Here is a 12,585-nt window from a genome sequence, read left to right as displayed (position 1 = left end):
ACCCAGGCTGGAGTGCAATGGTGCCATTTCAGCTCACCGCAACCTCCGCCTTCTGGGTTCAAGTGATTCTCCTGACCCAGCCTCCTGAGTAGCTGGGACTGCAGGTGCCCGCCACCATGCCCAGCTATTTTTTTTGTATTTTTATAAGAGATGGAGTTTCACCATGTTGGCCAGGCTGGTCTCAAACTCCTCACCTCAGGCGATCCAGCCGTCTCAGCCTCCCAAAGTGCTGGGATTATAGGGATGAGCCACCGCGACGACCTGATATATTTAATAACTGATGAGAAATGAGAGTAGGGAGGCTACTGAGAAAAGGAATCAGCAGTTGACAGCTCAAGGCTTTGTCAGGATTATTGGAGGCAGGTGGTAACTGAAGTGGTAAACTTGAGAGAGATATGGTTTGGGAGATAAAATTAAGGTTCAGTTCTAAATGGACTAAGTTTGAAGCCAAAGTAAAATTGTGTGGCGAGATAAGTAGACACGTGACACTGCAACCTGGGGAGAAGGGCAAACCTGGAAGAATGCATTTGGAAGTCCTGCAAGATAGGACCTGCTACCCTATATCCAAAGGTTTCAACCTGCTTTTCACTGCATGTTTCTCTCACTATATAGATTGTACCTCTTATAATTCAATGTATATGCCATATAGGTTGAAACCTTTGAAAGAATAAACAGAGAGGAAAGGGCCACATAGATTTTGAACTACATAGGAATTTGTCTTTTCGGGCAGGGCATGGTGGTTCACGCATGTAATGAGCTGAGCTTCAGGGTTCCTGCCTACTCTTGGGGTGGGAGGGTGGACAGATCGAGTGGGGAGTCTGTTCATGACTGCTGAGATCTTTATTCTTCAGAGAAATGTAAAAGGTATTTAGCCATCATGGCTTCTATTTCTAGAGAGAAAATAAAAATGTTGACTCAGGGAGGATTTGGTTGGCAGCTTTCCAAGCAGAGACTTTAACAAAACTTGTCAAAACAGAGAGTATGTTGGCTCTGAAAGTGTTTGGTTTTCGCATAAAATGTTGTGATTATTTTGCAAGAGAAAGAGCAGTCTGGTGTGATCTATCTTGCCTTTTTCTACATAGGTGCCAGCTTAGGAGTAACCAGCGATGGATTTTTTGAGCTGGAAGAATTGCCTAGGTAAGCCATCCTGACTGGACCTCAATGACTCATTCTCCCTCAGTCTTTCTTGGTGATTTTTCTTCGTCCTCCCCTCCCAAGCATTTATTGTAGGTCTTTCTTGAAGTCTGTTCTCTTACCTCTTCTCTTTTCACAACCTTGTATATTTCATTCCTAGAATTCCTCAGTAGACCCCTGAAATCTTTCATGCTTTCAATCAGAGGCCAAAGTCAAATGCAGGGTAATTTGAAGATGGAATACCAAAGTCCTAAAACTGTCTTCTTTCTTCACGTTGATAAAGCATCAGTTAAGAATGTGTCTAAAGTAGTTTGTATTTTAGAATAGAATAGCTGGTTTTGGCCAGATGTGGTGGCTCACACCTGTAATCCCAGCACTTTGGGAGGCTGAAGCGGGGGGGATCACCTTAGGTCAGCGGTTTGAGACCAGCCTGAAAAACATGGTAAAACCCCGTCTCTACTAAAAATACAAAAATTATCCGGACTTTGTGACGCAGGCCTATAGTCCCAGCTATTTGAGAAGCTGAGGCAGGAGAATTGCTTGAACCCTCAAGGCAGAGGTTACAGTGAGACAAGATTGCACCACTGCACTCCAGCCTGGGCAACAGTGAGACTCCATCTCAAAAAATAAATAAGCCGGGCACAGTGGCTCATGCCTGTAATCCCAGCACTTTGGGAGGCCGAGGCAGGCGGATCACCTAAGGTCAGGAGTTGGAGACCAGCCTGATCAACCTGGAGAAACCCGTCTCTACTAAAAATACAAAATTATCCAGGTGTGGTGGCACATACCTGTAATCCCAGCTACTTTGGAGGCTGAGGCAGGAGAGTTGCTTGAAACCGGGAGGTGGAGATTGCAGTGAGCCAAGATTGTGCCACTGCACTCCAGCCTGAGCAGCAAGAGTGAAACTCCATCTCAAATAAGTAAATAAAATAAAATAAGAATAGCTGGTTTTCAAAGCAGCTATTGCAGTGGGGTCTCTGTAAATGGAAGACACTGTCAGGTTCACAAGAATACATTTCCTGGCATTAGTCTTTATATGTGTCTGAATAACCTTAGCAAACTTCAGTGTCGATTTTCTTTTAATGAAAAAAGTTTTATTTTTTTGGAGACTGGTTCTTCTTCCATTGCCTAGGCAGGAGTGCAGTGTTGCCATCATGGCTTGCTGTAGCCTTGAGCTCTTGGGCTGAAGCAATCCTTTCACCTCAGCCTCCCGAGTAGCTGGGAGTACAAATGTGTACCACCATACCTGGTTAACTTTTAATTTTAATTTTTGTAGAGATGGGGTCTTGCTCTGTTGTCCAGGCTGGTCTAGAATCCCTGGCCTCAAGCAGTCCTTCCACCTTGGCCCCCCAAAGCAGTAAGAACACAAGCATGGGCCACCATGCTGAATGGATTTAGATTCATAGAGGGGAAAGAGATCATGAGGAGGTTTGTTTCTCTGATGCGAAGTTGCTGCACATTGCAGGCTTTCTAGTTTAGGGGGATCCTCCTGTCACTTGTGATAAGAGGTGATGCCTGGGAGCAGGTGGAGGGACCCAGCACCGTGGCCCAGGGACTGGCCTTCATTCATCTTCTGAGTGGCACTCACTGTGGAGTTGGTATTGCTCAACTCTGCCACTCCCTCAGGGGCTGTGCTAATAATCCAGTTTGAGGTCCTAATCCTATGCTTTTAGAAAGGCTTTTAGGGAGAGTGACTGATAATCCATGCGCCTGCCTTCACTTTGATTCATGCAGAGTCACGGACAGTTCAGACAGGATGAGGCAATTCAGAAAAGACAAGGGAGCCACTTTGCAGTTTCTGTAGGACGGAAAAAATGTCCCATGAAGATATTCAGACCAGGAGACCAGGCAGGCTCCTGACTTGGAGGAGTTCTAAGAAAGCATGCAGTCTTTTTCTGTTTGCTATCAGGTCGTAGAAATGTGTTAGAGGACAGCACTCTTTCCCCTGTGATCCACCCTGCATTGTTTGATTTAGGGTTGAATGAGGTGACACATGTGAGGATGTAATCAGACGTGTAGTTATGACTCCTTCTGTTTGGATAATGTAATTTCATTCTGGACTCCCCCTCAAAGAAGTTTCACTATATATATCGGTTCATTAGCGATTTTAAATATTTATATTTATGCATGTTATAAGCAAAAGACTCTGAAACACAAGAAAATGATTTTACAATTGATACATGATTTTTCTTTTTAAGTCTACTTTATCTTTGTTAGGGTGTTGATGACTAAGTAAATAATTGGGTAAATCATGTAGGGAAGATTGCATGATTTCGTTTTTGTTCTGAGGACGCTTCTGGTGGGATGGAGTGTGAACCCTGTGGAACACAGTGGCATGAGTAGCCCTGGGGCCATAACGAGGTAAAGAGAAATCTTTTAGGGATTCAGCTGCCTGAAAGATCAGTTCCAGACGCCAGGCACGGTGGCTTATGCCTGTAATCCCAGCACTTTGGGAAGCCTAAGGCGAGCAAATTGCTTGAGCCCAGGAGTTTGAAACCAACCTGGGCGACACAGCACAACCTGATCTCTGCAAAAAAATACAAAAATTAGCTGGCTGTGGTGGCACGTGCCAGTAGTCCCAGCTACTCAGGAGGCTGAGGCCAGAGGATTGCTTGAGCCCAAGAGTTCGAGACCAGCCTGGGCAACAAAGGGAGATCCTGTCTCTACACAGTTTTCTTTTTCTTTTTCTTTTTAGGCAGTTTCGCTGTTGTTGTCCAGGCTGGAGTGCAATGGTGTGATCTCAGCTCACTGCAACCTCTGCCTTCTGGGGTCAAGCGATTCTCCTGCCTCAGCCTGCCTAGTATGTGAGATTATAGGCATGCATCACCAGGCCCAGCTAATTTTGTATTTTCCGTAAAGACAGGGTTTCACCACGTTGGTCAGGCTGGTCTCGAACTCCTGACCTCAGGTGATCCACCAGTCTCGGCCTCCCAAAGTGCTGGGATTACAGGCGTGAGCTGCCGCACCCAGGTTCTACACACAAATTTTAAAATTAAAAAAGAAATTCCTTGGCCAGGCATGGTGGCTCGCGCCTATAATCCCAGCACTTTGAGAGGCTTAGGCAGGTGGATCACTTAAGGTCCAGAGGTAGAGACCAGCCTGGCCAACATGGTGAAACCCCATCTCTACTAAAAATACAAAATTAGTCAGGTGTGGTGATGTGCACCTGCAATCCCAGCTACTCAGGAGGCCAAAGCACGAGAATCACGTGAACCTAGGGGAGGCGGAGGTTACTGTGAGCTTACTGCATCCTCTATCTCCTGGAGGCAAGCAATTCTCCTGCCTCAGCCTGGTTTCATCACCGTGGTGAAACCTCATGTCTACTAAAAGTACAAAATACAATTTTTGTATTGTATTTTGTATTTTTAGTAGACATGAGGTTTTGTATATAAATGGGGTTTTGTATATAGATGGAGTTTCACCATGTTGGTCAGGCTGGTCTCGAACTCCTGACCTTGTGATCCACCTGCCTCGGCCTCCCAAAGTGCTGGGATTACAGGCATGCATGTCTTATTTTGACAGAGGTACCCTGGTTAAGTGAAATGTTAACTTTAGGGAAAACTTATCAAGGGGAATAATAAGGGAAATCTCTGTACTATCTTTCCAACTTTTCTGTAAACATAAAATTATTCCAAAGTTAGTTTATTTAAAAATACTAACCCTCTGCTTGCATCTCAGCCGCAGCGTCATTGTTGGTGCAGGTTACATTGCTGTGGAGATAGCAGGGATCCTCTCAGCCCTGGGTTCTAAGACGTCACTAATGATACGGCATGATAAGGTAAATTCCACCTTTTCTTTTCCCTTTCTTTGATGTTAATTTTTAAAATGAAGAATTTTTTCTTATGTTGTCATTGAATACTAGGGTGCAAAGCAGGTGGTGGTCAGTTGGTTGGTTTCACTTGGTGCTGTATCCAAGTTACCTGAGTTTGGCCTATATCCCTCCCAGTTGGTAGTTGATGATAATTGAGTTGGTCGAACTGGCTGGTATTTTCATCATTAAGTGGTAGACAGTCATGAGATGCCCCATAAGGGAGACCTGGGTGCCTAAATATTAATATTAGCTAAATGAAACCGACTGTTAGGTTAGTTAATTAATTTTTTTTTTTTTTTTTTTTTTGAGACAGAGTCTCAGTCTGTTGCCCAGGCTGGAGTGCAGCAGCACCATCTCAGCTCACTGCAACCTCCACTTCCTGGGCTCAAGTGATTCCTGTGCATCAGCCTCCTGAGTAGCTGGGATTACAGGCATCCACCACCATGCACGGCTAATTTTTATATTTTTAGTAGAGATGGGGTTTCACCGTGTTGGCCAGGCTGGTCTCAAACTCCCTACCTCATGAGATCCGCCCACCTCGGCCTCTCAAAGTGCTGGGATTACAGGCATGAACCACTGCATCTGGCCAGGTTGATTTATTAATTTCTGAAAGTCAATTTTATATGATCAAGTAATGTTAGATTGTTACCACTCGTTCCAAATAATTTACTAAATTCTTTGCATTAAAGCAGGCGTGTCCAATCTTTTGGCTTCCCTGAGCCACACTGGAAGAAGAATTGTCTTGGGCTACATATAAAATACACTAACACAAACAATAGCTGATGACCTAATAAAAAAAAAAGCAATTGCAGGCTGGGCACAGTGGTTCATGCGTCTAATTCCCAGCACTTTGGGAGGCCAAGGCAGGCGGATCACTTGAGGTTAGGAGTTGGGAGACCAGCCTGGCCAACACGATAAAGCCACATCTCTACTAAAAATACAAAAATTATCCAGGCATGGTGGCAGGTGCCTATATTTTTAGATACTCAGATAGTGAGGCAGGAGAGGCTAAGGCACTAGGATTGGTTGAACCCAGAAGGCAGAGGTTGCAATGAGCCAACATCACACCACTGCACTCCAGCCTGGGCAACAGAGCAAGACTCCGTCTCAAACAAAAAAACAAAACAAAACAAAACAAAACAAACAAAAAAAACAGGCCAGGCGCAGTGGCTCAAGCCTGTAATCCCAGCACTTTGGGAGGCTGAGGTGGGCAGATCACGAGGTCAGGAGTTGGAGACCAGCTTGGCCAATATGGTGAAGCCCCATCTCTACAAAAAATACAAACATTATCCAGGCATGGTGGCAGGCACCTGTATTTTCAGCTACTCAGTAGGATGAGGCAGGAGAATCACTTGACCTCTAGGAGTCGGAGGTTGCAGTGAGCTGAGCTCGCACCACTGCACTCCAGCCTGGGTGACAGAGTAAGACTCCATCTCAAAAAAAAAAAAAAAAGTGTACAAATGTGTGTTGGGCCACATTCATACATTCAAAGTCATCCTGGTCTGCAAATGGCCTGCCAGCTGCAGGTTGAACAAGCTTGCATTAAAGGGAATCTTGTAGATCATACACTTGAACTTCTTTTTTTTGTTAAGGGACAGAGTCTTGTTACGTCACCCAGGCTGGAGTACAAAAGTGGAGTGATGATAGCTCACTGCCGCCCCCTGAGGTCATAGGATTTTCCTGCCCAAACCTCCTGAGTAGCTGAGGCTACAGACGTGGGCTACCATGCCCTGACTCTTTTTTTTTTTTTTTGAGACAGAGTTTCGCTTTTGTTACCCAGGCTGGAGTGCAGTGGTGCAATCTCAGTTCACTGCAACCTCTGCCTCCTTGGTTCAAGTGATTCTCCTGTCTTTGCCTCCTGAGTAGCTGGGACTACAGGTGTGTGCCACCATACCCAGCTGATTTTTAGCAGAGATGAGGTTTCACCTTGTTGGCCAGGATGCTCTCGATCTCTTGACTTCATGATCTGCCCTCCTTGGCCTCCTAAAGTGCTGGGATTATAGGTGTGAGCCACTATGCCTGGGCTTTTTTTTTTTTTTTTAGGCAGGTCCTCTCACTCTGTTGCGCAGGCTTGAGTGCAGAAGTGCATCATGGCTCATTGCAGCCTCAATCTGCTCGACTCCAGTTATCTTCCCACCCCAGCCTCCCAAATAGCTAGGACTACAGGCGCATGCCAACACACCCATTGAGGTTTTACCATGTTGCCCAGGCTGGTCTCGAACTCCTGAGCCCAAGTGATCTGGCCACCTTGGTTTCCCAAAGTGCTTGGGATTACAGGCGTGTACCACCTGACTGATTTTTATATAGTTTTAGAGATGAGGTCTCACTATGTTGCCCAGGTTAGTCTCGAACTCCTGGCCTCAAGCTATCCTCCTGCCTCAGCCTCCCAAGTAGCAGGGAGAAGTTCAAGACCAATCTGGGCAACATAGTGAGACTCCATCTCTACATTTAAAAATAGGCTGGGTGAGGTGGCTCACACCTGTAATCCCAGCACTTTGGGAGGCCGAGACGGGTGGATCACAAGGTCAGGAGTTCGAGACCATCCTGGCCAATATAGTGAAACCCCATCTCTACTAAAAATACAAAAATTAGCTGGGTGTGGTGGTGTGCGCCTGTAGTCCCCGCTACTCGGGAGGCTGAGGCAGAAGAATCGCTTGAACCCAGGAGATAGAGGTTGCAGTGAGCCGAGATTGTGCCACTGCACTGCAGCCTGGGTGACAGAGTGAGACTCTGTCTCACAAACAAACAAACAAAAAAATTTAAAAATAACCAGGAGTAGTAGTACATGCCTGTAGTTCCAGCTACTTGGGAGGGTGAGGTGGGAGAATCATTTGAATCCAGGAGGTCAAGGCTGCAGTGAGCAAAGATTGTGCCACTGTACTCTAGCCTGAGCAGCTGACTGTCTCTAACAAACGTGTAACTTTGGCAAGACATCTAATGCCTTTGGGGCCTAGTTCTATAGGGACAGAATTGATCAGATCGCTGACTACCAAGATGATTTGATTCTAATCTTTATGTGAGCCAACTGAGGGAGACCGGGGATTCTGAGAATCCTAGGCAGTATGTATTTCAAGAAACTTTCTCTGTGGCTTTAAAACTGATTATCTAATTAGCTTCAGGAGATTTATGTCCTGAATAATATTTTTTTCATAGGTAAGTATTATTTTGCTAGAATATATTCAGCAAATTAGAAGGATGGGGAAAGGCAGAGGAGTCAGTAGCTTGAATTTATATGTAAATAAGTAAATAAACTGCGGCAATCTGTCAATAGAGGGGTAATTCCTGCATCTGTAAAATTGATCACTTTGCAGAGAGCCACATCTGCTTGGGCTTCCTGCCATCTCCCAACCCGAATACACCAAGTTTATTCTCCCTCTTTTTCCTGCCCCACTGTTAACTCCATTTTAGAGCTACTCTGTGGCCAGGTGTGGTGGCTTACGCCCATAATCCCAGCACTTTGGGAGGCTGAGGTGGGTGGATCACCTGAGGTCAGGAGTTTGAGACCAGCCTGGCCAACATGGCAAAACCCTGTCTCTACTAAAAATACAAAAATTAGCCAGGGATGGTGGTGGGTACCTGTAATCCTAGCTACTGAGGCAGGAGAATCGCTTGAACCTGGGAGGTAAAGGTTGCAGTGGGCTGAGATGGCACCACTGCACTCTAGCCTGGGTGGCAGAGCGAGACTCCATCTCACACACACACAAAAAAAGAGACCAGGCTTGGGGACTCATGGCTGTAATCCTGGCACTTTGAGAGGCCGAGGCAGGCGGATGTTCACCATGTTGGCCAGATCAAGACGATCCTGGCCAACATGGTGAAACCCTGTCTCTCTAAATAATAGAAAAAATTAGCTGGGCATGGTGGCATGCGCCTGTAGTCTTAGGTACTCAGGAGGCTCAGGCAGGGGGATCATTTGAACCCAAGAGGTGGAGGTTGCTGTGAGCTGAGATCACGCACTGCACTCCAGACTGGCAGCAGAGCAAGACTCCATCTTAAAAAAAAAAAACACAAAAAAAACTGCTCTGTGACTAACACATGACCTCCCAGCTGAACTCCACATGTAGATGGTCACAGATATATCTCCAATGCCAAGCTATTGAGATTTATGGCTAGACAAGATTTGCTAGTGAACTTTTCCTTCAGTCATATCAGAGGAAAAGCAGACCCTGAGATATGGAAAGTGGAAAGAGAATTTCTGTTCCCTGGACTTAAAGGAAAAAAGTAGCATACTTTGGGAGGAGACAACAATGGACAATGACTTCATTTAACTCTAGGACAAGAGTTGGTGAAGTCCTCTGTGTTGTAGACAGTGGTGACATAGGGAAATGGGGAATTTCCTGTGTCCACTCCCAATATGGCCACAGATAAAGAAATAATTAGAGGAATGATAATGCTGAAGTTTCCTTCCCAAGTTTGTAGTGTGTCTTCACTCAAGTTTTCTTCCTCTCCCATTACCCCTCCCTATGTTGATACACAGGTACTTAGAACTTTTGATTCAGTGATCAGCACCAACTGCACGGAGGAGCTGGAGAACGCTGGCGTGGAGGTGCTGAAGTTCTCCCAGGTAGGGTGCCGAGCACACCGCCCACAGTTAGTCACACTTTCTGCCTGTGGCTTCACCCAGTTAGTTTAAAAAAATATGTGTTTACCTCAGTCCATGTATTCCACCTGTAGAGTACTCCCAATCATTTCCTTCCTCCTAAGAATCTGTGTTTTGGCCAGGTGCGGTAGCTCACACTTGTAATCCCAGTACTTTGGGAGGCCAAGGCGGGTGGATCACTTGAAGTCAGGAGTTCTAGACCCGCCTGGCAAATATGGCGAAACCCCATCTCTACTAGAAATAGAAAATTTAGCCAGGCATGTGGTAGCGGGCGGCTGTAATCACAGCTACTCAGGAGGCTGGGGCAAGAGAATCACTTGAACCCACAAGGTGGAGGTTGCAGTGAGCCGAGATCATGCCATGGCACTCCAGCCTGGACTACAGAGGCAGATCCCATTTCAAAAAAAAGAAAAAGAAGGAAACCTGGCAGTTGAATTTAGATGAACTTTGATGAACTTTGATTATTTTTTTCCTTTTGAGACAGTGTCTCACTTTGTCACCTTTTGTCACCTAGGCTGGAGTGCAGTGGTGCCATCTCAGCCCACTGCAACCTCACCCTCCTGAGCGCAAACAGTCCTTTCACCTTTGCCTCCACCAAGTAGCTGGGACTACAGGAACTGCGACCACGCCTGGCTAATTTTTTTTTGGATTTTTTGTAGAGAGAGAGTTTTGCCATGTTGGCCAACCCGGTGTTGAACTCCTGAGCTGAAGTGATCCACCCACCTTGGCCTCTCAAAGTGTTAGGATTACAGGTGTGAGCCACAGCACCTGGCTCCTGATTTTTTAAATTTGGATTTTAAAACTTGATTTTCGTGCTCACATGCCTTATTACACATCCTTTTTTTTTTTTTAAGATTTATATTTATTTTCAGGAAACACTACAGAATCTAATTTTTATCTTTCTTTTTTTTGTTGTTTATTTATTTATTTATTTTGAGATAGAGTCTTGCTCTGCTTCCCAGGCTGGAGTGCAGTGATGCCATCTTGCCTCACAGCAACCTCCGCCTCCCAGGTTCAAGGGATTCTCCTGCCTCAGCCTCCTGAGTGCTGGGATTACAGGCATACCCCACCATGTCTGACTAATTTTTGTATGTATAGTGAGATGAAGTTTTGCCATGTTGGCTAGGCTGGTCTTGAACTCCTGACCTCAAGTGATCCACTCACCTTAGCCTCCCAAGGTGTTGGGATTACAGGTGTGAGCCACCATGCTTGGCCTATTATTATTATTATTTTTTTTTTGAGATAGGGTCTCACTCTGTCGCCCAGGCTAGATGGAATGCAGTGGCACAGTCACAGATCATTGCAACCTCCACCTCCCAGGTTCAAGCGATTCTTCTGTCTCAGCTGGGATTACAGGCACCTGCCACCATGCCCAGATAATTTTTGTATTTTTTTTTTTTTTTTAGTAAAGATGGGGTTTCACCATTTTGGCCAGGCCTGTCTTGAACTCCTGGCCTCAAGTGATCTGCCCACCTCAGCCTCCCAAAGTGCTGGGGTTACAGGAATGAGCCTCCATGTCTGGCCTCTATCTTTTATTTATTTATTTATTTGTTTGTTTTGTTTTGTTTTGTTTTGTTTTGTTTTGTTTTGTTTTTGAGACGGAGTTTCACTCTTGTTACCCAGGCTGGAGTGCAATGGCGCGATTTCGGCTCACCGCAACCTCCGCCTCCTGGGTTCAGGCAATTCTCCTGCCTCAGCCTCCTGAGTAGCTGGGATTACAGGCACGTACCACCATGCCCAGCTAATTTTTTGTAGTTTTAGTAGAGACGGGGTTTCACCATGTTGACCAGGATGGTCTGGATCTCTTGACCTCGTGATCCACCCGCCTTGGCCTCCCAAAGTGTTGGGATTACAGGCGTGAGCCACCGCGCCCGGCCTATTTATTTTTTTGAGACAGAGTTTCGCTCTTGTTGCTCAGCCTCCTGAACTGGAGTGCATGTTGTAATCTCTGCTCACTTCAACCTCTGCCTCCTGGGTTAAAGTGATTCTCCTGCCTCAGCCTCCTGAGTAGCTGGGATTACAGGCATGTGCTATCATACCTGGCTAATTTTCTATTTTTAGTAGAGATGGGATTTCTCCATGTTACTCAGGCTGGCTTTGAACTCCGACCTCAGGCAATCCACCCGCCTCAGCCTCCCAAAGTGTTGAGATTACAGGTGTGAGTCCCCGCGCCCGGCCATTCTTTCATTTTTGAAATTACGTTTCTTGACACATGGTCTCAGTGTGCTGCCCAGGCTGGAGTGCAGTTGCACAATCATCGCTCACTGCAGTCTCCAACTCCTGGGCTCAAGTGATCCTCCCACCTCAGCTTCCTGAGCAGCTGGGACTACAGGTGCGTGCCACCATGCCTGGCTAATTATAAGAAAACATTTGTAGAGATAGAGTCTCACTATGTTGCCCAGGCTGTTCTCAAACTCCTGAGCTAAAGTGATCCTCTAGCTTCGGCGTCCCAAAGTGTTGGGATTACAGGTGTGAACCACCATGCCCAGCCAGGAATCTAATTTTAAAGCATACCCTTTGAGTTTTGTAGATAGAATTATAAGTGCTTTATTCCTCAAGCAATCACTTGAATATTAGCAGAATTTTCCTAGAGAATTAGCCTTGTAAACATGATCTTCCCTCCCCCACACAGCCTCACCTTTTCAGCATAGACCACATCAAATAAAATTGTAAATATAAAAATGCTGGACTGGGGGTAGAGGCTACCATCATAACCATCTTAGGACCTTCAGTAATATATTTTCTCCACTCTCCCAACCCAAGTCTTACCTCCCTTCACTCTAATTAAGAATATACAGGGAGGCTAGGCACAGTGGCTCATGCCTGTAATCCCAGCACTTTCCGAGGCCAAGGCAGGAGGATCAGTTGAGGCCATGAGTTAGAGATCAGCCTGGGCAACAGAGCAAGACCCTATCTCTATGAAAAATTTAAAAATTAGCCAGGTGGGTCGGGTGCGGTGGCTCAAGCCTGTAATCCCAGCACTTTGGGAGGCCGAGGCGGGTGGATCACGAGGTCAAGAGATCGAGACCATCCTGGTCAA

The 12,585-nt window shown here is 45.9% G+C and overlaps 1 protein-coding gene across 1 annotated transcript in view; it reads left to right on the top strand.

The window, feature by feature from the left end:
• Window positions 1–12,585, top strand: part of GSR (glutathione-disulfide reductase) — a 58,035-nt gene that overhangs the window by 30,441 nt on the left and 15,009 nt on the right. The window contains exons 6-8 of the mRNA XM_017535958.2: window positions 1,083–1,137; window positions 4,813–4,912; window positions 9,423–9,509. Of these exons, the coding sequence (XP_017391447.1) occupies window positions 1,083–1,137; window positions 4,813–4,912; window positions 9,423–9,509 (242 nt within the window). The remainder of the gene's footprint in view (window positions 1–1,082; window positions 1,138–4,812; window positions 4,913–9,422; window positions 9,510–12,585) is intronic.

The sequence above is a fragment of the Cebus imitator genome, unplaced genomic scaffold (assembly GCF_001604975.1).
Source record: "Cebus imitator isolate Cc_AM_T3 unplaced genomic scaffold, Cebus_imitator-1.0 Scaffold5, whole genome shotgun sequence".
Lineage (NCBI taxonomy): Eukaryota > Metazoa > Chordata > Mammalia > Primates > Cebidae > Cebus > Cebus imitator.
Note: the sequence above shows the minus strand (reverse complement) of the source record. Positions and strands in the feature narration are given on the sequence as shown.